General features: G+C 41.4%; 1 protein-coding gene across 1 annotated transcript in view; it reads left to right on the top strand.

The window, feature by feature from the left end:
• Positions 1–17079, top strand: part of adcy6a (adenylate cyclase 6a) — a 40604-nt gene extending 23525 nt beyond the window's left edge. Inside the window, exons 4-24 of the mRNA XM_069659580.1 lie at positions 1928–2077; positions 4071–4192; positions 4713–4824; positions 4966–5093; positions 5192–5350; positions 5807–5948; positions 6975–7103; positions 7200–7228; positions 7317–7464; positions 7578–7675; positions 9187–9274; positions 9369–9485; positions 9590–9748; positions 9905–10080; positions 11256–11282; positions 11393–11422; positions 11511–11643; positions 11859–12122; positions 12253–12457; positions 12579–12703; positions 14240–17079. Of these exons, the coding sequence (XP_069515681.1) occupies positions 1928–2077; positions 4071–4192; positions 4713–4824; positions 4966–5093; positions 5192–5350; positions 5807–5948; positions 6975–7103; positions 7200–7228; positions 7317–7464; positions 7578–7675; positions 9187–9274; positions 9369–9485; positions 9590–9748; positions 9905–10080; positions 11256–11282; positions 11393–11422; positions 11511–11643; positions 11859–12122; positions 12253–12457; positions 12579–12703; positions 14240–14368 (2670 nt within the window). The 3' untranslated portion in view covers positions 14369–17079. The remainder of the gene's footprint in view (positions 1–1927; positions 2078–4070; positions 4193–4712; positions 4825–4965; positions 5094–5191; positions 5351–5806; positions 5949–6974; positions 7104–7199; positions 7229–7316; positions 7465–7577; positions 7676–9186; positions 9275–9368; positions 9486–9589; positions 9749–9904; positions 10081–11255; positions 11283–11392; positions 11423–11510; positions 11644–11858; positions 12123–12252; positions 12458–12578; positions 12704–14239) is intronic.
• Positions 17080–24919: the final 7840 nt, after the last annotated feature.

The raw sequence follows: 24919 nt of genomic DNA, 5'->3' as shown, positions 1-24919 counted from the left end.
CTACAGTTCTCTCTGGTATTCATCATTATGATGTAAAAATATTGATTTGCCTCGATAAATAGGCATCAAGAAGCCCATCAAAAAGTATTTCAGATATAAAGATACTGTTATAATACGCTGTTGAAAAATTAAAGAATTACAAAAGCCCATGAAAGTATTGTGTTGCATTTCTGCAAGAAAATTATCCTTTAAAACAAATGGCAAAGAAACGATCATTTTTACAGCGAGGATTTTTGATGATTTTAGCCTTTGTCTCAAACAGCGGGCAAATATTTAATGAACTCTCAACATATTATATTTGCAAAGGAGGTAAAGATCTCTTTAGACTATTGAGAAATTAAGTTATAGGATTACTAGAATAAGATGACTTGTCCTTACTCCTCCTAAATGTATGTGCTTTTATGTAAGTGTTAGAGCGACTTAAACAGAACCTCTTGGCCTTTGTGTATTTCCATTTTTACCCAGGAGATGTCAGTATGTAAAATCTTCCGTCCACACAACCAAATACTGAAGTATTGATCATAATTACTCGAGAAAGAGCAAAAGGAGAAATATTCAAAAGAAGACTTTCTTTGAAAACTGACCACATCCAATAACTAAATAGTAAAATAGTAAAACACTGTTTAAAATGAAGGCCTCAAATTAGATCAGAACTGTTGATTAGATCAGATCCTTTGCTCCTGTTGGTGTTTGACATGGTGTATCGGAGGGTTGTAGACAGGGGTTGTAGCAGCAGTCACATTATGGTAACTTGGACATAGTGTCATGTAGGGCTGAACAATTAATCGAAATCGTATATGGCTGGCTACAATTTTCAAATCACAGGAGGCCCAATATTTATGAAAGGTGATGTGTGTTTACCACTGTTCTCACACAATTGTACACTTTTGTCTCAGAAAATGCAAAAAGTCCTCGCGTAAAGGCAGCACAAAGTAAAAAATAAGAATTCAAAAATCAGTTTTTCTCTGGTTCTACTATTTAAAATGTTGTGTTTGTGTAAAATAAACTCTTGGTTTATTGAATACAACATTTCTCGTTACTTGAAAATATAATTGTTTGCAGAAAATGTCAACTAGTTACGATAACAAAAAGGTATTTTTCAGACCTCGAATGATGCAAAGAAAACTAGTTCATATTCATTTTTAAACAACAGAACACGAATGTTTTAACTTAGGAAGAGTTCAGAAATCAATATTCGGTGGAATAACCTGGTTTTTGATTACAGCGATCATGCAGCTGTTGGGTGACGTGAATTCAAGCAGCTCTGCTTTGTTCGATGGCTTGTAAACATCCATCTTCCACTTGATCACATTCAGGAGGTTTTCAGTGGGGTTCAGATCTGGATTGAGCTGGCCGTGACATGTAGAGAGAGGTGCTGATTTAAGGAAAATGTCTCTTGAGAAAGAGAGGAAACATAAACGTTGAAAAAAAGAGGTAACGGGGGGATGGAATTCATACCAGTGTCATAACTTAACCCAGACAATAACTGCAGTAAACACCTGTTACCAGTAAATGCGTTTCTTTTTATGTAAGAATTTTCCGGAACAGTCATCCTCCTGAGATGTACTGTATGCTTATATCCATCTGTCTCCATCTCTGTCAGCGTCACTGTCACTTCAACCAGTAAACCAGACATTCAGTTCCAAATGTGTTCGTCTTACCCTGTATGATCATGTTTTTTTATTTGATTCATGAAGCTACTATCCCTGAAACAATACCAAAAACGCTGGCATAAGAGAAATGAATCATTGCTCTGCTGTGTGGTGAAAGCACTATCAGTGATCTTTTTCATACCTGCTTACATTTATGCTTCAATCATTCAGAGATTCTCCCACTGGTATCCTCTGGATCAGCAGTGTACTCCTTCCTCCCTTGTGTCTTTATGCTTAACGACCTCTTTATCCCCCCCCTTCTCTATTCCCTCCAGGTGAGCGCTAATGTCCTGATCTTCCTGTGCACTAACATCATTGGAATCTGTACCCACTACCCCGCTGAGGTTTCCCAGAGACAAGCCTTCCAGGAGACCAGAGGATACATCCAGGCCAGACTACATCTGCAGAGGGAGAATCAACAACAGGTTGGCCTGCACACAGACACATATATATACACGTCTGTAAGAATTTAAGACAGCTGCCTCATTTTCATAGCTTGTTCCTGGAAAGACCGTTCCTTTTTTTAGCAGACTAACATCCTTGAAGCATTTTCTCTTCTAAAAATGAAACTTCTTCCATTAAAGCTCAACATAAATCCCACATTTGTCCAAATATGTCTTCAAGTGCAGCTTATTCTTCACATCTGTTTTATACTCGCACAGACCGTCCTGTCAGGCTCCTTTTCTGGGCAGTTAGCTCTGTTTGAGCTCTTCATTGTGACATCCAGTGATAATTTTGGATATTGGACAGATACTTCAGTCCCTGGTCTGTTTCTGCAGTGCAGAAATCAGGAGATGCTTTCAAACTCTTCTTTAATTGTCAGGAAATAGTCCCCTTCCTGGCAGCAACACTTACAACACTTTACACAAGCCGTCCAAATTTCCAGAAGTTCAACAGGATTAAGACTCAAAAACACACTATAATTGGACTTGAATTAACTAGCTAGCCTAGCAACATTTTGGATTCAAACAACCCATAATGCAACACAGAAAATATCTGATGTTGTGAATAAATCAAATTCATATATCATTAGTCCCTCAAGCTTTTCCTGAACAAATTTTATATTCTTCCAAAAACTGTTCTCTCCTAAAACTCAGCATCATTCACTGACTTCTGATTCCAGGTGTCCCTTTTTTTCTCCACGTTTAATATCTCTTAACTTCACTGACCAGCACTTATGTGAACGTCTTTGCCACACACTGTTTTTCAGGAATAGAACAGGGAAGATCCTACAGATGTTGATGCAATTCGACGTGTTTGATTTACAATTTTGACAAGTGTGTATAAAAAACATTCTTTATGGGCGCTGGTTAAGCTCAGTTGGTAGAGCAGGCACCCCGTGTACAGAGGCTACAGCCCTCGTCACACTGATCGCAGGTTTGACTCCCGGTCTGCCGATCATTTGGTGCATGTCATCCCCCACTCTCTCCTCCCAACATTTCCTGTCTCTCTTCAGCTGTCCTATCAAGTAAAGGCAAAACCCCCCAAAAATAATCTTTAAATAAAAAAAAAAAAGGTTCTTTATTTAGAAATGTGTTTGATTATTTTTCTACCTTGCCTGAACCTTTGTGGCACCTTAATAAATTAATGCTGATCATCGGATGTTTCACCGCTTCATTCTTTCCCTGTAGTGGATCAATAGCTCAACCCAGTGGCCACATATTGCTAATTTAGACGTCTATACATACTTGATAGAATATCTCCTCACAGTCCGTTAGCTGCAGTGGCTCTGTCTCTGTCGTCCTCTAACATTATATCGATAAAAAATTGTTTCTTCTATTCAGGCTAACTTATCCTTTGGTAGTATCAGAAGTTTCCCCAAGTGCTTGTTACTAGTTAGTTGTAGGAGGCCTCCGTGAATTAGGGGGGCGGATCTTTTAAAGAAGCAGTGAAGGGGTGAATGTACTTGTTTGAGTGTTGAGTTAGAATAGCTACAAAATACTAGATTAAAATGTTTTTCAAAGTCAAAGTGCGATTCTTCCACAAAAGGGGGCTCGGCCTTGGCAATTTATGCACGATGAAGCGTTGCCATGTTAATGTATTGTAATGGGACGGATCAACTTAGAATTAACGACAGAACATTATCATCTTCAGCAGGGACATCAGCAAGTGCAACAGTTTGTCTCACTCAACAAGATACAGTAGATAAGGCTTCAGATGAAGAGACAATGGCTGTAAGAATCAATTCATTGTTGTGTTTTTGTCTTTTTTGAATGGGATTTGTCAGAATAAAGAAAAAATAAAACTAGTCCTAATTCTAAGCATAACACAAAGCCTCTTAAAGGAAAAAGAACTGGTACAAAATCAAGTCTAAACCCCCAAACTGATGTCACGTGACACTTGACACACTGCACATGAACAGCAACATTGTGAGTGACATGATCTGCATTTTGTTTCTTTTTTTTCTGTGTTTTCCAGGAGCGTCTGTTGCTTTCAGTGTTGCCAAGGCATGTTGCCATGGAGATGAAGGCTGACATCAATGCCAAGAAGGAAGACATGATGTTCCATAAGATCTACATCCAGAAACACGACAATGTCAGGTCAGTCGGGACTCTGGGCCTCAGTGCTTTATTTCATGTTCCGCCCATTAATACGAATATCACTCACCTTATCAACCTTGTTTTCTGTGGACACACACACACACACACACACACACACACATAAGTGCGCTCACAGAGTCAGAAAAGGGTAGAGTGGTTTGGCAGAGTGGAGGCTAATTAACACTAGTGAGGGAATACTTAATCACCAGCAGCCAAGATAAGATAATCCCCAAAGATGGAGAGCTTCGGCACACATTCAATTACAGCACTGAGCAAACACACCATGCACAGTCCCTCCGTCCCTCACACACACACAAACACACACACACACACATATTACGCAGATCTCCTTCAAAAGGCATTAAGGTCAAACTTCCTGCCTCCCTCAAGGTCAGCAGCTAGACTATAGCACTGCTGCTAATGCTAATGCTAAATCTTCAACAGGGAAATCTTAATGAGGATGTTTGATTGTTGAGGGTTAATATTTCTTTGTCTTTCTTCCTCTGGATTGCGTCCTCAGTATACTGTTCGCAGACATCGAGGGTTTCACCAGCCTGGCCTCTCAGTGCACGGCTCAGGAGCTCGTCATGACTCTCAACGAACTCTTCGCCCGCTTCGACAAGCTGGCATCGGTGAGGAACTGCGGTGTCCTTTCCCACTGTCTTATGTTTACTTAAATGAATGAATGAAAGCAAATATTTCCTTAAATGTTCCTGTTTTTTCTGTTCTGATAACTTAAAGACGCCTCCCTTCTCTTTTCCTCTCTTTACCAGGAGAATCACTGTCTACGTATTAAAATTTTGGGTGATTGTTACTACTGTGTATCCGGGCTGCCTGAACCCCGAGCTGACCACGCCCACTGCTGTGTGGAGATGGGTGTCGACATGATAGAGGCCATCTCGTGAGTACTTCAAGTGTTTGCATAAGTTGGAGTTGAAGTTTTTCCCCTCCTGAAGTGTGCAGCAAAAGACACTGATCCTCCGTCCTGTGTGTCTGCAGGCTGGTGCGAGAGGTCACAGGGGTCAACGTTAACATGCGAGTTGGCATTCACAGTGGGCGTGTGCACTGCGGCGTGCTGGGACTCAGGAAGTGGCAGTTTGATGTGTGGTCAAACGATGTCACACTGGCAAATCACATGGAGGCGGGAGGCAAAGCAGGGTGAGGGGATTTATTGTTTTAATTGGTGGTCAGCAGAATTACCGTTTGTTTTTAACAACATTTATCAGTGTATTTCCATCAGTTAATAAATGATTGTTTACTGTAGTTGAATAGCACAAAAACTGCTACTTTTCTATCCAAATCTTTTTTTTGTTTTTGCTGTTTTTCTTGCTTTTTTTAATTTAATATTTTATTATTGCTTTAAATATTTATTCTTTTGGTTTTTATTATCTATCTCGATAGTCTTTTATTCTGCTTTTATTATGATGTAATTCATGTCTTTGTCCCAGACCACCATCTATAGTAATTCTAGATCTGGCTTGTATGTTTACACATGTTTCAAGCATTCCCAAGTTTTTCAAATACCAATTAAGTATTAAAAAAAAATTACAGACACACATAATTGAGAAAGATTGCAGATTTGATCTAATGTTCCTTGTGCTTCTGCTTCCACAGGAGGATTCACATCACTAAAGCCACCTTGCAGTATCTTAATGGAGACTATGAGGTGGAGCCGGGTTTTGGGGGTGAGAGAAACGCATATCTGAAGGAGAACAGCATCGAGACCTTTCTAGTCCTCGGCTGCAGCCAGAAGCGGGTCAGTGCACGAAACACACACACACACACACGAACACACACAGCTAAATAGGGATACGTTTGTTATGCTGGTTAGAAAAAAAACTAAACTTTTTTTTAGGGATGCACGATATTGGATTTTTTGCCGATATCCGATATGCGTACCGATATTTTTTTCCCGCACACCTAATTGCAGAGATCATCAACTCTCTTCTGTATTGGATTGTATCTATTTCGGACACTTTCGGAAAAACTTCCACACCACGGACATTTTGGCTTCTAACTCTCTCATGCTGCAGGTAGACACACGTGACGTCATCGCGCTGCGCCGCGCAGGTCTTCTTCGCTCTGGGGACATTGCGCTGAGGACGGGCATTTAATCAAATGTGCAGCAGCCCATTATTTTATCTGTTAATTATATCGGCGGATATCGGCGTGTTGGCCGATAATATCGTGCAGCCCTACTTTTTTTGTTATCTTTTAAATGTTGTCCTTTTTAGTTCACTTTTCTTGTCCTTATATTTGCTCATTATTTAGATTTCTGTTTTTCCACATTAGCCTTTCAGCACATTCCCCACATTTTACAGCACATATATATGTGACAGATAAATCTTTGAATTAAAAAAAAGCCTGAGAATAAATATTGAAATGTGTTGGTATCAATCCACTGATGACACCAAAGTTGATGTAATGTAAAGCGTACCACACAGGTCATGTGGTATCCATAAACATAATCAGAAAATGCTCTCATTGAATGAACTTTTTCCACTAAAGCTGCTTAAAGCCGGTGAAGGTGACGTGCAGGTCAACAGTGAGAAGCAGAACTGTCACGTGAATAGCAGCAGAGGCATAATGATAACAGATGAGTGCGGACAGATTTGTGAATGAAGTTCCTGATCCTGAACTGACTGTACGCGTCCCTCGTGGGCGTAAGAAAGAAGCCAGAAGGAACAAAGACCTCTTCTAGTGTATTTAGACACTTATATTGTCTTTGACTGTGTTGTTTGAGAACAGTTGGTCAAGCTTTCATGTGCTTCCCTCTGAGCAGAAGGAGGAGAAGGCGATGATGGCTAAGATGCAGCGGACGAGAGCCAACTCTAACGAGGGGCTGATGCCACGCTGGGTCCCCGACAGAACCTTCTCCAGGACCAAAGACTCCAAAGTCTTCAGACAAATGGTGAGACTCCACATCAAACACTCAAGGTGACGGAGCACAGTGCACAAGCTTTTCTGTGAGAGTCATATTCTTTCTCTTCTTTCTCTTCTTCTTCAGGGGATTGATGAGACCTCCAGTAAAGACAAGTGAGTGCTGACTCTTGATGCACCCGTGAAAACTCCTGCACTGCTAAACTGGATTTATTTAACATCCTTAATCTTGATTGTTTTGCAGCCGTGGTGTTCAGGAGGCCATGAACCCTGAGGATGAGGTGGATGAGTTTCTGGGGCGAGCCATCGATGCTCGCAGTATCGATCAGCTAAGAAAAGACCACGTTAAGAAGTTTCTGCTCACCTTCCAGACCTCAAGCCTGGAGAAAAAGGTTCAAACTAAGATCCCTGATCATCATCTGTTCTTCTTAAAGATAATTCACATCTAGAGGAGAGAACCAGCTGCTTTTCATATACAATTTCTCTCTGCTTTTTCCTGCTATAGTATTCCAAAAAAGTGGACGATCGTTTTGGAGGCTATGTCGCCTGTACTCTGCTAGTATTCTGCTTCATATCGTTCATACAGATTGTTGTCTTTCCACAGTGAGTACCGTATACCTTTACATACTGTAGATTCTCCAATATGCACTGTCTAAGGTTGCTTTGACACCTGTAGTTTGGTTCATTTGATCGAGACTGAGTAAAAAGTAAAAGAGTAAAGTCCGTTTGTTTGATCCGAATCAAAGACCAAACTGTTACAATGTTGCGGCAGCTTTTACCAGCGGACCCAAAAAGTTTGATGCGCGAGGAAACTGCTTTCTGATTGGTCAGAACTTCCATGTGGGAAAACTGCCTGAAGTAAACAAAGAGAGAGAGACCACACTCCTTAATCACACTCAACACGATCGTGGACTTCAATGTTTTGTTGTCAGTTTTTTTTTTTTTACGGCATCGTTGCACAGTTCAATCAGTTCCAGTCTCCTTTAGTTTCTCCCTGCGCAGTTTGAATACCTCCCTATTCTTGTGTGTTTCCACAAGCATTTGTGAAATTGTTTTGTCAGCCCATATTTCTATTTCCTTGTCGCTCCATCTTGCTGCCTGTCTCTGCAAGTGTAAGCACCCGTTAACAACCCACAATGCACAGTTTTTTTGGTTTGCTTCCTATATTAGGTCCTACTTTCAGTCTGTTTATGTTGTCACTGCAATCGGACCACACTAGGGTTCGCTTATTTTGGTCCGCACCAGAATTACTGCTTTCGCAACTGCCCAACCAAACCACACCAGGGGCCGGTTACACAAAGATAGACTTTGACTCTGGTTTAGATATAAGAAATACTCAGACGTCAGATAGACCGTCAGAAATTCATCTGTTTCACAAAGCTGTTTAGTTCTTGACTAACTTAAGCAGGACTATGGTGCATTGAATTCTGGGTAAATTAAGACTTTATTCAAAACAAAAAATGGCCGACCGAGTAACCGCATCTAACTGCTGATTTACCCCAGCAGAAAATGTTTGTCTATTGGAGGAATTCAACAGTTTTAAGGGCATTTTACTTGGAAAATTCAGCGACGAGTGTAACAACAACAAAAAACCTGATATGGAAAAAAAATTGCAGCAACAGTAAACAGTGTTGATCTGCCTGTTGAAAGGACCATCAAAGACGTTAAAAATTTGGTGCTTCTGGTCAGCAGGTGTCACTGATTGTAACCATGGTAACATGGGGGTAAGGTGTCTAATTTTTTTGGCTTAAAATTAGTCAACAGTCAATCAGTTAACAATTAGTCTTTATTTTTGTGAAACGGTCAAATTTGGAATAGACTAATCTAGCTGATGAGTGAGGAAATGTGGGGAGTAGAGGGTGGGGGATGACATGCACCAAATGATCAGCAGACCGGAGTCGAACTTGCCATCAGTGCGTCGAGGACTGTAGCCTCTGCATCTGGGTCGCCTGCTCTAACAACTGAGCTAAACCAGCGCCCCTAGTGGTGATATTGTTACAAGAGTCTTTGATTGACAGCTTTTACAGCAGCCCAAATGAACCGAACCGAACAGGTTTGTCGTAAAAGCATCCTAAAGGTTCTCTATAACTGCACTTCTTTATTCTCTCTTACAGCACCCCGGTCATGCTGGGAATCTACATCAGTATCTTCATCATACTTGCCAACATCCTTTTCATCTGTGCCATTTATTCATGTATCAAGGTATCAGAGCTACACACAAACAGATATTTATGCACATACATCCATGCATTTACTGCATTTTAAATGTTTTAATCACTTTTATTTCCTCTTGAAGCTCTTTCCGGCTGCAATGCAGACTGTTTCAAAGAAGATTGTCCAGTCTCGCACCAACAGCACACTGGTTGGAGTATTTACCATCATTCTTGTTTTCATCTCTGCCTTTGTTAATATGGTGAGTGATGGCTTCCCCAAACAAAGAGGCAGTGTATCCACACAGTAAACCAACCATACATGTTGTAAATCATGCTTAACACACGCCCGTGTTTGTATGTGCAGTTTGCCTGTGACACCAAGAGCTTGGCGCAATGCGTTGCCGAGAAGCTGAACACGTCTGCAGGCCTGGTGACGCCCTGTCTGATCCGCAGCTTGAATGTGTCTGTTGAAGGGGGTCTAGAGATCTGTCCGAGCCAAGGCCCCTCCTGCCCCTTTCCTGAGGTGAGTTCATTGTTGTGTCACCACTTCACTGTTTGTGTTCCCTACGCATCTGGTCGAACCATTTCAAAGAGGAAATGTCACATTTGCATTTGTGTTTCTCTGAGATCTATTGTTGATAAATACCTCTTTGTGACACCGCTCTCCTGTTCGTGTCAGTATTTCAGCTACAGTGTGCTGCTGACGCTGCTGGCCTGCTCGGTGTTCCTGCAGATCAGCAGCATAGGGAAGCTGGCCCTCATGCTGCTCATCCAGCTCACCTTCCTGCTGCTGGTGGAGTGGCCACAAGTAGCACTATTCGACAACGCAGACCTCTTTGTCACCTCAAATGCCATGTAAGTGCCACAGGCTGGATGGGATGACACAGGATAATAGTGTATGTGTTACAGAACAAAATATATGTGCAGCTCTGTCTTTCAATTGGTTTGAAGGGAAACAAAAGTTTGCATTGATTGCTTGATCTTGTGTCATTTATATTTATTCTTCGATCAGATGTTTTCTAATCTCAAACCGGAAACTTTCAAACTTTAAACTGTATTTTATTCAGGCAGATTTTATCAGCTCAAATGCATTATACATTGGCATTTTTTTATATGAAAACAAAACATTCTTATATTCCCCCAAACAAAGGAGTGAAAACATAAAAATAATAATAAATGTATTTATAAAGCACATTTAAAAACAGTTACAGCTAACCAAAGTGCTGTACAAAGCCAAAAACCAAGCGCAGAAAAACATCAACACAGGGAATAAACAAAACATAGAAAACCCAAACAAGATAAAGCAGCCTATTCAGAACAGGAAGGCTCAAAAGCTAGTATGTAAAAGTGTGTTTTGAGCCGGGACTTGAAGGAGTCGACAGAGGGATGAGATCTGATTGAAAGGAGCAGGCTGTTCCACAGTCTGGGGGGTGTGACTGCGAAAGCGCGATCACCTCTCTGTTTAAGTCTGGAGCGAGGGACGGTCAGGAGGCCCATGTGGGACGATCTGAGGGGCCTGGAGATAGTATAAGGGCTTAAGAGGTCTGTGATATAGGAGGGGGCACGTCCATTCAGTGCAACTTAAAATCAATTCTGAGGCGTACTGGAAGCCAGAATAGAAGTAATATGTTCCCTCTTCCTGGGACCAGTCAGACGCCTGGCAGCAGCATTTTGTAGCAGCTGCAGGCGGGACAAGGACGACTGGCTGATCCCAGTATACAGGGAATTACAGTTATCGAGCCGGGAGGACTTTTTCTAGATCACAGAAAGACAGGAATGGTTTTATTTGGGAAATGGTCCGAAGCTTGAAGAAACTGGATTTTACTACTGCTTTTACCTGGTTGTTAAAAGTGAAAGCAGAGTCAAAGATCACGCCAAGGCTCTTTGCAAATGGCTTGAGGAAGGTGGACAGTTGACAGTTTACATGTGCCAGGAATTAAAACATAAAGACTTTAAAAGAGACGATTAATATTAGTATTTCTTTGTGTATTTCACTGTTTATTCTAACTGTATTTTTTCCCCTTTTCTAGTGATTTAAATGAAACTAGTGCTCAATGGTAAGAAGTTATTTGTATATAGATTTTTAAAAAACACCTTATACATCAATTTAACAATATTATTTGCTTCACTATTGATCAGAATCTTATTTTTATGTTTGCACTTTTAGGTCCAGTTCCAATGAAACTACAAACCAGTGGTAAGATTACATTCAGTGTAACCCACATTTGTCATCAATTTAAAGCTTCATCTGCCGTCCATTAATCTGACCATGTGTCACTTTGCAGCCCGTTTGTTGTGACCAAAGTGTCCCTGAGGGTCATGACTCCAGTGATCCTCACTGTCTTTGTCCTGGCACTCTACCTGCATGCCCAGCAGGTTGAATCTACCGCACGCCTCGACTTCCTGTGGAAATTACAGGTATAAACAGTGTCCACTAGAGGGCGCCATCTGATCAGTTACATACAGCACTGAATCTCTTCACATTTCTGCAAAAAGCCTCCGAAACCAAATGACTGATCTACTATGTTAAAATACAATATATGCAGTCTTGTCTTAACAATAGTCAGAATGTCAAAACAATCTCATTCATAAAAAAAAGCTGAATATATCTAACAAAGAGCCTCCACCCACAGGCCACAGAGGAGAAGGAGGAGATGGAGGAACTGCAAGCCTACAATCGTCGCCTCCTCCATAATATTCTGCCGAAGGACGTAGCTGCTCACTTCTTAGCGCGGGAGCGGCGTAACGACGAGTTGTACTACCAGTCCTGTGAGTGTGTGGCCGTCATGTTCGCCTCCATCAGCAACTTCTCTGAGTTCTACGTGGAGCTGGAGGCCAACAACGAGGGAGTGGAGTGTCTTCGGCTGCTCAATGAAATCATTGCTGACTTTGATGAGGTAAAGTTAGTTGCCGCGTGGTGGTAAAGCTCAGAGTGTCTGCACGCGTCTCTCTCTCTGTGTTCGCTTAGAATTAATTTTAAAGAGAAAGTTTGCAAATCGCACAAATGTCATTACCATCTGTTCTCAGATCATCAGTGAGGAGAAATATAGGCAGCTAGAGAAGATCAAGACCATTGGCTCCACCTACATGGCGGCCTCTGGTCTCAATGATTCCACCTACGACAGAGAGGGCCGTTCTCATATTACTGCCCTGGCTGACTACGCCATGAGACTGCGGGAGCAGATGAAATACATCAACGAGCATTCCTTCAACAACTTCCAGATGAAGATTGGTAAGCGAATGTTGAGTTATAGAAATTATTCGGCCTATGATTCTGTATTTTCTAATAAAGGTAGCAGGTAACAGGAGCCACTTTGTTGATCCACTGAAATATTTTTGTCTCCAATTCCAAGGTCTGAACATCGGACCAGTGGTAGCTGGGGTTATTGGTGCACGAAAACCGCAGTATGATATTTGGGGAAATACAGTCAATGTGGCCAGTCGTATGGACAGCACAGGGGTACCTGACTGCATACAGGTAGGTTTTATGCGACTACTATTGATATATCAAATCAGCCTAAACAACTTGTTTAAATTATATAATCTAGAAGATTTTGCTTTAAATGAAGTCTGCTAAGTCACTATCTATCACCGAATGAGCTAACAATGGTGACTGAGCCTATGGCCCACTGATGAAAGCCTTTGCATTTGCAGTATATAGTATTATTATGGAGTATCTGTGGCGAAACTCGCGGAAAAAAGTCACAAGCACCGCCCAGTTAGTGACGCATTTTCCATCAGCCAGCAGTGGTTGGTCTGCCAGAGAGGGTAGGTGGAGCTAAGCGGTGTTGCGAGTGCAGTAATCTACTATGGCTGAACAAACAAAGAAAAGATCGATGACTACAGATACAACTTCAAAAATAAGTGAAAATCCAAAGAAAAAGAAACAAATTCGACGCTCAGATGAAGGAAAACAGTCTGAAAAGGAAAGCATCAGTGAGAAACATCAAGATTTTCACGCTCAAGTTTTAAACAGTAGACTCCTATAAACTGCATTAACTTAAGTTTTAGTAAATTGGGGTCAGTGCACCAAACTGTAAACATAACACTGTCTTCTATCAACTGCAAGTCATAAGTAGGTGTGAACTAAAAGTATGAGCTGAAAGACATTTAAACACTGCTGAGCTGAGGAACACTGAACACTAAAATGAAAAGAGTTGCCTTAGGACACCTTGGTCATTGGTCCTGATTCCTCCCAATAACTGAAATGTTTTGATCAGATCTGGTTTAAATTGAGATTTTTATTATGAATTACTTATTTAAAGGGCCAGTTCGCCAATTTTCAACCTCATTCCCATCATGTTATTATGGGGATCTAATGGCATTATGGTAGAAAAAAATGCAGTTTCACTCTGTGCCTTTGGAGGACGCTATCTGCTTTTCCAATCCGCTAGACTACGTAAAACGCGTCATCTGGCGGAAGCCAGGGAGCTTGCTAAACTAAACTTCCTCAATCTAGGACACCCGCCTCCGGTGTTGCGTCACGTTCAAAATCGTCAGGTTTGAAATGTAGACTGCAGACCTGCAGAAGTTTTTTTTGACGATCCACCGGTATATTCTCATCGTATTTCGAATTCTGTACCGCTCTGAGCCATTGCCTGCAGTGAAATGGTAGTATTTCCCTCCTTCAGCGTGTCTCGCTGGGCCGTTCCTTTCAGAGGGAGGGGCGCAATGCATGCTGGGTGTTGTAGGAATGTAGAATGGGCAAAACCATGAGCTGTTTGTACGACTTTCTCCACAGCTGTGGCGCCAATTTCATATATTATTGCTTCTATCGATTACAGAGAACACCAGCTTTGACTTACAGTGGCTTTTTCTAGTGGAAAATTGCTCCTTTAAAAGCTTGGAATTAATGTTACTTTACTTCTGTAACCAATAGGAGAACCTATAGCGTCTTTAGACCTGATACGCATAACATCATGATTACAACTTGAAATGCACAATTATTTTGTCAGCTCAGTATTTGTACAGCTTCATATAAACCTGCATTTTCTGTTCTCCTTTCTGCTTACAGGTGACTACAGACCTCTACCAGGTGCTTGCAAGCAAAGGGTACGTGATGGAGTGTCGTGGGGTCGTAAAGGTCAAAGGTAAAGGGGAAATGACGACTTACTTCCTGAACGATGCACCGCCTAACAGTTAGCAGCCATGGCAGCAGCGGATGTCTGGGTGATCCCCACTGCAAGGACACAGCACCACTGAGCGAGGACTCACAGTGCGAGCGAATGGCTAAAAACTAGAGACGCCATCACTTGAATCCCAAGCAAAGAGGAAAAAACTTTAAAGACTTCAAAAGGAAAGTGTTCTTGATGAGAGGAAAATGTTCTCGTTCGACCGCCATTTTGGCCCACATACATGTTGAAGGACAAGTGTTTTTCTCACGTCTAGCCTCTCTCTCAGGCTTCTTGAAAGATGCAAAGTCTGTTTATTTAAAACAAACGCCTTTTAGCCTGTGTCAAAAGAAGATTAACGCTGTACATAAGGCTACTTTTTTATTTTACTTTGTGTTTTTGTTTTCGGTAATTTTTATTTCACATGAATTATGAACAGGTACTCATATTTTGTTTCTGGATTACTTATTTATTTTGATGTCAATGTTTTGTGCAAAAGGTCCTTTATGAAAAAGTGTGAATACATACGTGCACAAATATCCAGTTTATTACACGTTTATAAGTGTGTATGTACATGCATATTTGTGTGTGTATGAATATCTGTATAAACTGAGGAGGAATATATTGACCAAAGACTAAAGTATTTACTAAAAGCAAGGCAAGACATGTTTGATATGTTCTCGCTAAAGTCAGCAATGATCACCACGTCTGTTTTTTTCCACAGAAGGCCTGAACCCTGTCGTTTTGCCCAACTGCTGGCAGCAAAGGCTGCTTTATTGTTTTCATAGAATATGTAAGATTTATTTATTTTGTCTGTCATTCAGGCAGCAAGGGGCTGATTGCTTTTACTCCAAATATGGTATTGCCCTCAACCTCTAAACACAATTACTAAAGACGACTAAGGATGTTATTAGAAGATGATATCTGAAATCTATATTTTTATCTCTGAGGAGTAGAAGTAGCTCCAGCGGGGATCATCCTCATTTCAAGTCAGATTGGTTCCTTAGAGCTTGAGCAGCCAGTGGACAGTTGGTTTCAGCCGTAATAGTATCATCGAATGCTCCTTCCCTTTCACAGAAGTATTTTTTTGGTGCAAATGGAAATGAAGGAACTTAATATCAGCTAGTTGTTCCAGAGCCATCGGGGGGGAAACCTCGGATTTCAGCGCAGCGGTACCACGCAGCTTGATTCTTCTATGAAGAAGAAATAGATGAAGGAAAGAAAAGTATATTGATTTTGACTGAATACTGTGCTTTGTAATCCTGAAGGGGCATAACTATTTTCACTGTGAGGTTTTTATGAGACAACAAAAACTGCTTTCTTGCCAAACATAACCGCTTTGAAGCATGTCTGATTGTGGTATCTTGTTTTCATTTTTGTTTGTTTTAACGTAGGGTATTTTGTATCACTTCTGTATCCATCATTTGTATATTCTTAATGTTGTTATTATTATTATTATTATTATTATTATTATTATGAAGACTCTGATTAATTATTATGCTTATGATGATGATTCCATTCCAATGAAAAGGATCAAAGACCAGCACGCTTTCTTGTAAAATGCCAGTCGTAAAGCTCAAGCTCATTGGTACCAACTGATCAACTGCAGCCAATGAATCCTGCTGTTCAGTCCTAATGTACAATACAGTATTTTCCACTGGTGATAGGTGTGATCATGTATAGTAAGTAATAACCAATGGCTGCCTTTGCAGCAGAAACTGGGTGGTGTATGCTCACATAAGCATCGCAGTAAACACACACATATACAGAAGATTCACTGTGCTTTTTTTTGTTTTTATTTATGCCACTACTGCAGTATTGTAAATCTCAGTCAGACTTTAAAGGTGACCTCCTTTCCACACATTAACTTCTCAGCACTAACAAATGACATCCCTGGTATTGAAACGATGTGAAGAGGACAAGGCAGAATGAGCAAACATGCTTATATTTCTTGTATATCTTGTATCCTATTCCCCCACACTCAGTATTTCAGTGCTATAGCTGAGTTTGATTGCCTTAAGTTATTAAAAACAAATCATAATATAACACTGAACAGGAACTGTGCCTGCTTGCCCTGCCCGGACTTCTCATGTTTGGTCAGTGAAGGAAACGGATAAGGGCTTGTCGATAATAATCTTCAGTTAACATTCTCATCATTGCAGTTATCTCCAGCTTCAACTTTTATAATTGGGAGAAATCAGCACAGATTTTAGCTCTTCCGCCACACTCAACAATGGCAACCAACAGTTGATCATGTTTGTACCAAAGCCAGCTCACACAGCCTTGTGCTATTGGTCCCTCCTGTGCAATGATATTTGGCCTCGGGTGTGATGGGAGCTCCGAGGACAGTAATGTAATGGAGATCACCAACTATGAAGCGAGCTGTGACCAATGAAGAGTGATTCATATAAGCAGTTTATAGAATGGACTTGAGTTTATAAAATGTGCATTGTATGTATTCTATTTCTATTGGCTGTCCATAGACTTGTGTTGATTGTTAACTCTTGGGATGTTTTGGGGGGAACACGAGAGGGGAGGAAGGTTGTCCCCCATACTACTGAAACATTGTTTTGCTCAGGCCTGATGAAACCTTCCGTATTTGTTTTTGTTTTATTTGTATTATCCCTGAGTTGGATGAGTTGAAAGGGGAGTGTTCTGCAAAGTGGAAAGACAAGAAGAGTTGAGGACTACGACAAAGAGAAAAATACCATTTCCCCTTGAAGAAAAAATAAAAAAAAATTAATGGCTATTATGTGTGTTCATTTATTTACAGATGTTGTCAATTTATAAAATGGTTTAATATCTACAGTTTAATTCTTTGAAATTGAAAAGCTTTCATAAGTATTATTTGTGTACTATATGTGTGCACAAAGTTTCACTTATTTTACAAGAGCAGACCTTATAGCTCCCCTATAACATATTTTATGCAACACAAGCCTTCAAACAACGACATGTCAGTTATTGAAAGAACCAAAGTCACCAAAGCCAAATTTGTGTTGTGGTTATTGTTATTTCCTCCAGAGGGCAGTGCAGTCTCACTATTACTGTGGACCACAGCAACAAGGTCCCCTGAAAGGTGGCAACACGGCTTTGTATGATGTGTGTCGACATGACTTGTACAATATAAATGCATCATTTACTTCTAAAGAATACAGATAGACAAATATTACCTTTTAAAATCTATATATAATTTCAATAGACACCCTGAAGTGTCCTGTATATTTACAACTCCAGACTCCTATATAAAAGTTCTAAGCTATCAAAATAAAGAAGTATGGTTCTAAAAAATCGGGGTGAAAAACTGAAGTCAGAAATCGACGTGAAATCTGAATTTGAGAACCACCCCGGCACTGTCGTGAAAAATTGGGGTCCAAAGACTGAAGTCAGAAAAATTACCAAAAATCGACCTGAAATCTGTATTTGAGAACCACCCCGGCACTGTCGTGAAAAATTGGGGTCCAAAGACTGAAGTCAGAAAATTACCAAAAATCGACCTGCAATCTGAATTTGAGAAACCACCCCGGCCCTGTCGTGAAAAATCAGGGTCAAAACTGAAGTCAGAAAAATTACCAAAAATCAACCTGAAATCTGTATTTGAGAACCACTGTCGTGAAAAATCGGGGTGAAAAACTGAAGTCAGAAATCGACCTGAAATCTGAATTTGAGAAACCACCCCCCTGTCGTCAAAAAACAGGGTCAAAAACTGAAGTCAGAAATCGACCAAAAATCGACCTGAAATCTGTATTTGAGAACCACTGTCATGAATAATCGGGGTCAAAAACTGAAGTCAGAAAATTACCAAAAATCGACCTGAAATCTGTATTTGAGAACCACCCCGGCCCTGTCGTGAAAAATCGGGGTCAAAAACTGAAGTCAGAAATCGACCTGAAATCTGAATTTGAGAAACCACCCCCCCGTCGTCAAAAAACAGGGTCAAAAACTGAAGTCAGAAAATTACCAAAAATCAACCTGAAATCTGAATTTGAGAACCACCCCGGCCCTGTCGTGAAAAATCGAGGTCAAAAACTGAAGTCAGAAAAATTACCAAAAATCGACCTGCAATCTGTATTTGAGAACCACCCCGGCCCTGTCGTGAAAAATCGGGGTCAAAAACTGAAGTCAGAAATCGACCTGAAATCTGTATTTGAGAAACCCCCCGCCCTGTCGTCAAATAACAGGGTCAAAAACTGAAGTCAGAAAATTACCAAAAATCAACATGAAATCTGTATTTGATACGCACCCCGGCCCTGTCGTGAAAAATTGGGGTCCAAAGACTGAAGTCAGAAAATTACCAAAAATCGACCTGCAATCTGAATTTGAGAACCACTGTCATGAATAATCGGGGTCAAAAACTGAAGTCAGTAATCGACCTGAAATCTGAATTTGAGAAACCACCCCCCTGTTGTCAAAAAACAGGGTCAAAAACTGAAGTCAGAAAATTACCAAAAATCGACCTGCAATCTGTATTTGAGAACCACCCCGGCCCTGTCGTGAAAAATCGGGGTGAAAAACTGAAGTCAGAAAAATTACCAAAAATCGACCTGCAATCTGTATTTGAGAACCACCCCGGCCCTGTCGTGAAAAATCGGGGTCAAAAACTGAAGTCAGAAATCGACCTGAAATCTGAATTTGAGAAACCACCCCCCTGTTGTCAAAAAACAGGGTCAAAAACTGAAGTCAGAAAATTACCAAAAATTGACCTGCAATCTGTATTTGAGAACCACCCCGGCCCTGTCGTGAAAAATCGGGGTGAAAAACTGAAGTCAGAAAAATCACCAAAAATCGACCTGCAATCTGTATTTGAGAACCACCCCGGCCCTGTCGTGAAAAATCGGGGTCAAAAACTGAAGTCAGAAATCGACCTGAAATCTGTATTTGAGAAACCCCCCGCCCTGTCGTCAAATAACAGGGTCAAAAACTGAAGTCAGAAAATTACCAAAAAATCAACATGAAATCTGTATTTGATACGCACCCCGGCCCTGTCGTGAAAAATCAGGGTCAAAAACTGAAGTCAGTAATCGACCTGAAATCTGAATTTGAGAAACCACCCTCCCTGTCGTCAAAAAACAGGGTCAAAAACTGAAGTCAGAAAATTACCCAAAATCGACCTGAAATCTGTATTTGAGAACCACCCCGGCCCTGTCGTGAAAAATCAGGGTCAAAAACTGAAGTCAGAAAAATTACCAAAAATCGACCTGAAATCTTCATTTGAGAACCACCCCGGCACTGTCGTGAAAAATCGGGGTCCAAAGACTGAAGTCAGAAATCGACCTGAAATCTGAATTTGAGAAACCACCCCCCCTGTCGTGAAAAATCAGGGTCAAAAACTGAAGTCAGTCTGTATTTGAGAACCACCCCGGCCCTGTCATGAAAAATCGGGGTCAAAAACTGAAGTCAGAAAATTACCAAAAATCGACGTGCAATCTGTATATGAGAACCACCCCGGCCCTGTCATGAAAAATCGGGGTCAAAAACTGAAGTCAGAAAATTACCAAAAATCGACGTGCAATCTGTATATGAGAACCACCCCGGCCCTGTCGTGAAAAATCGGGGTCAAAAACTGAAGTCAGGAATCGACCTGAAATCTGAATTTGAGAAACCCCCCCCCCCTGTCATCAAAAAACAGGGTCAAAAACTGAAGTCAGAAAACTACCAAAAATCGACCTGCAATCTGTATTTGAGAACCACCCCGGCCCTGTTGTGAAAAATCGGGGTCAAAAACTGAAGTCAGAAAATTACCAAAAATCGACCTGAAATCTGTATTTGAGAACCACCCCGGCCCTGTCGTGAAACATCGGGGTCAAAAACTGAAGTCAGAAATCGACCTGAAATCTGAATTTGAGAAACCACCCCCCCGTCGTCAAAAAACAGGGTCAAAAACTGAAGTCAGAAAATTACCAAAAATCAACCTGAAATCTGAATTTGAGAAACCACCCCTCTGTCTTCAAAAAACAGGGTCAAAAACTGAAGTCAGAAATCAACCTGCAATCTGTATTTGAGAACCACCCCCCCGTCGTCAAAAATCGGGGTCAAAAACTGAAGTCAGAAATCGACCTGAAATCTGAATTTGAGAAACCACCCCCCCGTCGTCAAAAATCAGGGTCAAAAACTGAAGTCAGAAATCGACCTGAAATCTGAATTTGAGAAACCACCCCCCCTGTCGTCAAAAAACAGGGTCAAAAACTGAAGTCAGAAAATTGCTAAAAATCAACATGAAATCTGTATTTGAGAACCACCCCGGCCCTGTCGTGAAAAATCGGGGTCAAAAACTGAAGTCAGTAATCGACCTGAAATCTGAATTTGAGAAACCACCCCCCCTGTTGTCAAAAAACAGGGTCAAAAACTGAAGTCAGAAAATTACCAAAAATCAACATGAAATCTGTATTTGAGAACCACCCCGGCCCTGTCGTGAAAAATCGGGGTCAAAAACTGAAGTCAGTAATCGACCTGCAATCTGTATTTGAGAACCACCCCGGCCCTGTCGTGAAAAATCGGGGTGAAAAACTGAAGTCAGAAAAATTACCAAAAATCGACCTGCAATCTGTATTTGAGAACCACCCCCCCGTCGTCAAAAATCGGGGTCAAAAACTGAAGTCAGAAATCAACCTGCAATCTGTATTTGAGAACCACCCCCCCGTCGTCAAAAATCGGGGTCAAAAACTGAAGTCAGAAATCGACCTGAAATCTGAATTTGAGAAACCACCCCCCCTGTCGTCAAAAAACAGGGTCAAAAACTGAAGTCAGAAAATTGCTAAAAATCAACATGAAATCTGTATTTGAGAACCACCCCGGCCCTGTCGTGAAAAATCGGGGTCAAAAACTGAAGTCAGTAATCGACCTGAAATCTGAATTTGAGAAACCACCCCCCCTGTTGTCAAAAAACAGGGTCAAAAACTGAAGTCAGAAAATTACCAAAAATCGACCTGAAATCTGTATTTGAGAACCACCCCGGCCCTGTCGTGAAAAATCGGGGTGAAAAACTGAAGTCAGAAAAATTACCAAAAATCGACCTGCAATCTGTATTTGAGAACCACCCCGGCCCTGTCGTGAAAAATTGGGGTCAAAAACTGAAGTCAGAAAATTAGCAAAAATTGACCTGCAATCTGTATTTGAGAACCACCACGGCCCTGTTGTGAAAAATCGGGGTCAAAAACTGAAGTCAGAAATCGACCTGAAATCTGAATTTGAGAAACCACCCCCCCGTCGTCAAAAAACAGGGTCAAAAACTGAAGTCAGAAAATTACCAAAAATCGACCTGAAATCTTCATTTGAGAACCACCCCGGCACTGTCGTGAAAAATCGGGGTCCAAAGACTGAAGTCAGAAATCGACCTGAAATCTGAATTTGAGAAACCACCCCCCCTGTCGTGAAAAATCAGGGTCAAAAACTGAAGTCAGTCTGTATTTGAGAACCACCCCGGCCCTGTCATGAAAAATCGGGGTCAAAAACTGAAGTCAGAAAATTACCAAAAATCGACGTGCAATCTGTATATGAGAACCACCCCGGCCCTGTCGTGAAAAATCGGGGTCAAAAACTGAAGTCAGGAATCGACCTGAAATCTGAATTTGAGAAACCCCCCCCCCTGTCATCAAAAAACAGGGTCAAAAACTGAAGTCAGAAAACTACCAAAAATCGACCTGCAATCTGTATTTGAGAACCACCCCGGCCCTGTCGTGAAAAATCGGGGTGAAAAACTGAAGTCAGAAAAATTACCAAAAATCGACCTGCAATCTGTATTTGAGAACCACCCCGGCCCTGTCGTGAAAAATCGGGGTCCAAAGACTGAAGTCAGAAATCGACCTGAAATCTGAATTTGAGAAACCACCCTCCCTGTCGTCAAAAAACAGGGTCAAAAACTGAAGTCAGAAAATTACCCAAAATCGACCTGAAATCTGTATTTGAGAACCACCCCGGCCCTGTCGTGAAAAATCAGGGTCAAAAACTGAAGTCAGAAAAATTACCAAAAATCGACCTGAAATCTTCATTTGAGAACCACCCCGGCACTGTCGTGAAAAATCGGGGTCCAAAGACTGAAGTCAGAAATCGACCTGAAATCTGAATTTGAGAAACCACCCCCCCTGTCGTGAAAAATCAGGGTCAAAAACTGAAGTCAGTCTGTATTTGAGAACCACCCCGGCCCTGTCATGAAAAATCGGGGTCAAAAACTGAAGTCAGAAAATTACCAAAAATCGACGTGCAATCTGTATATGAGAACCACCCCGGCCCTGTCGTGAAAAATCGGGGTCAAAAACTGAAGTCAGGAATCGACCTGAAATCTGAATTTGAGAAACCCCCCCCCCCTGTCATCAAAAAACAGGGTCAAAAACTGAAGTCAGAAAACTACCAAAAATCGACCTGCAATCTGTATTTGAGAACCACCCCGGCCCTGTTGTGAAAAATCGGGGTCAAAAACTGAAGTCAGAAAATTACCAAAAATCGACCTGAAATCTGTATTTGAGAACCACCCCGGCCCTGTCGTGAAAAATCGGGGTGAAAAACTGAAGTCAGAAAAATTACCAAAAATCGACCTGCAATCTGTATTTGAGAACCACCCCCCCGTCGTCAAAAATCGGGGTCAAAAACTGAAGTCAGAAATCAACCTGCAATCTGTATTTGAGAACCACCCCCCCGTCGTCAAAAATCGGGGTCAAAAACTGAAGTCAGAAATCGACCTGAAATCTGAATTTGAGAAACCACCCCCCCTGTCGTCAAAAAACAGGGTCAAAAACTGAAGTCAGAAAATTGCTAAAAATCAACATGAAATCTGTATTTGAGAACCACCCCGGCCCTGTCGTGAAAAATCGGGGTCAAAAACTGAAGTCAGAAATCGACCTGAAATCTGAATTTGAGAAACCACCCCCCCTGTCGTGAAAAATCAGGGTCAAAAACTGAAGTCAGTCTGTATTTGAGAACCACCCCGGCCCTGTCATGAAAAATCGGGGTCAAAAACTGAAGTCAGAAAATTACCAAAAATCGACGTGCAATCTGTATATGAGAACCACCCCGGCCCTGTCATGAAAAATCGGGGTCAAAAACTGAAGTCAGAAATCGACCTGAAATCTGAATTTGAGAAACCACCCCCCCTGTCGTCAAAAAACAGGGTCAAAAACTGAAGTCAGAAAATTGCTAAAAATCAACATGAAATCTGTATTTGAGAACCACCCCGGCCCTGTCGTGAAAAATCGGGGTCAAAAACTGAAGTCAGGAATCGACCTGAAATCTGAATTTGAGAAACCCCCCCCCCCTGTCATTAAAAAACAGGGTCAAAAACTGAAGTCAGAAAATTACCAAAAATCGACCTGCAATCTGTATTTGAGAACCACCCCGGCCCTGTCGTGAAAAATCGGGGTCAAAAACTGAAGTCAGAAATCGACCTGAAATCTGAATTTGAGAAACCAACCCCCCCGTCGTGAAAAAACAGGGTCAAAAACTGAAGTCAGAAAATTACCAAAAATCAACCTGAAATCTGAATTTGAGAAACCACCCCTCTGTCTTCAAAAAACAGGGTCAAAAACTGAAGTCAGAAAATTACCAAAAATTGACCTGCAATCTGTATTTGAGAACCACCCCGGCCCTGTTGTGAAAAATCGGGGTCAAAAACTGAAGTCAGAAATCGACCTGCAATCTGTATTTGAGAACCACCCCCCCGTCGTCAAAAATCGGGGTCAAAAACTGAAGTCAGAAAATTACCAAAAATCGACCTGCAATCTGTATTTGAGAACCACCCCGGCCCTGTCGTGAAAAATCGGGGTGAAAAACTGAAGTCAGAAAAATTACCAAAAATCGACCTGCAATCTGTATTTGAGAACCACCCCGGCCCTGTCGTGAAAAATCGGGGTCAAAAACTGAAGTCAGGAATCGACCTGAAATCTGAATTTGAGAAACCCCCCCCCCCTGTCATCAAAAAACAGGGTCAAAAACTGAAGTCAGAAAACTACCAAAAATCGACCTGCAATCTGTATTTGAGAACCACCCCGGCCCTGTCGTGAAAAATCGGGGTGAAAAACTGAAGTCAGAAAATTACCAAAAATCGACCTGCAATCTGTATTTGAGAACCACCCCGGCCCTGTCGTGAAAAATCGGGGTCAAAAACTGAAGTCAGAAATCGACCTGAAATCTGTATTTGAGAAACCCCCCGCCCTGTCGTCAAATAACAGGGTCAAAAACTGAAGTCAGAAAATTACCAAAAATCAACATGAAATCTGTATTTGATACGCACCCCGGCCCTGTCGTGAAAAATCGGGGTCAAAAACTGAAGTCAGTAATCGACCTGCAATCTGTATTTGAGAACCACCCCCCCGTCGTCAAAAATCGGGGTCAAAAACTGAAGTCAGAAATCGACCTGAAATCTGAATTTGAGAAACCCCCCCCCCCGTCATCAAAAAACAGGGTCAAAAACTGAAGTCAGAAAACTACCAAAAATCGACCTGCAATCTGTATTTGAGAACCACCCCGGCCCTGTTGTGAAAAATCGGGGTCAAAAACTGAAGTCAGAAATCGACCTGAAATCTGAATTTGAGAAACCACCCCCCCTGTCGTCAAAAAACAGGGTCAAAAACTGAAGTCAGAAAATTACCAAAAAA

This window comes from Semicossyphus pulcher, unplaced genomic scaffold (assembly GCF_022749685.1).
Source record: "Semicossyphus pulcher isolate SPU_LCO1_2020_fin unplaced genomic scaffold, fSemPul1.0.p SCAF_13, whole genome shotgun sequence".
NCBI lineage: Eukaryota > Metazoa > Chordata > Actinopteri > Labriformes > Labridae > Semicossyphus > Semicossyphus pulcher.
Note: the sequence above shows the minus strand (reverse complement) of the source record. Positions and strands in the feature narration are given on the sequence as shown.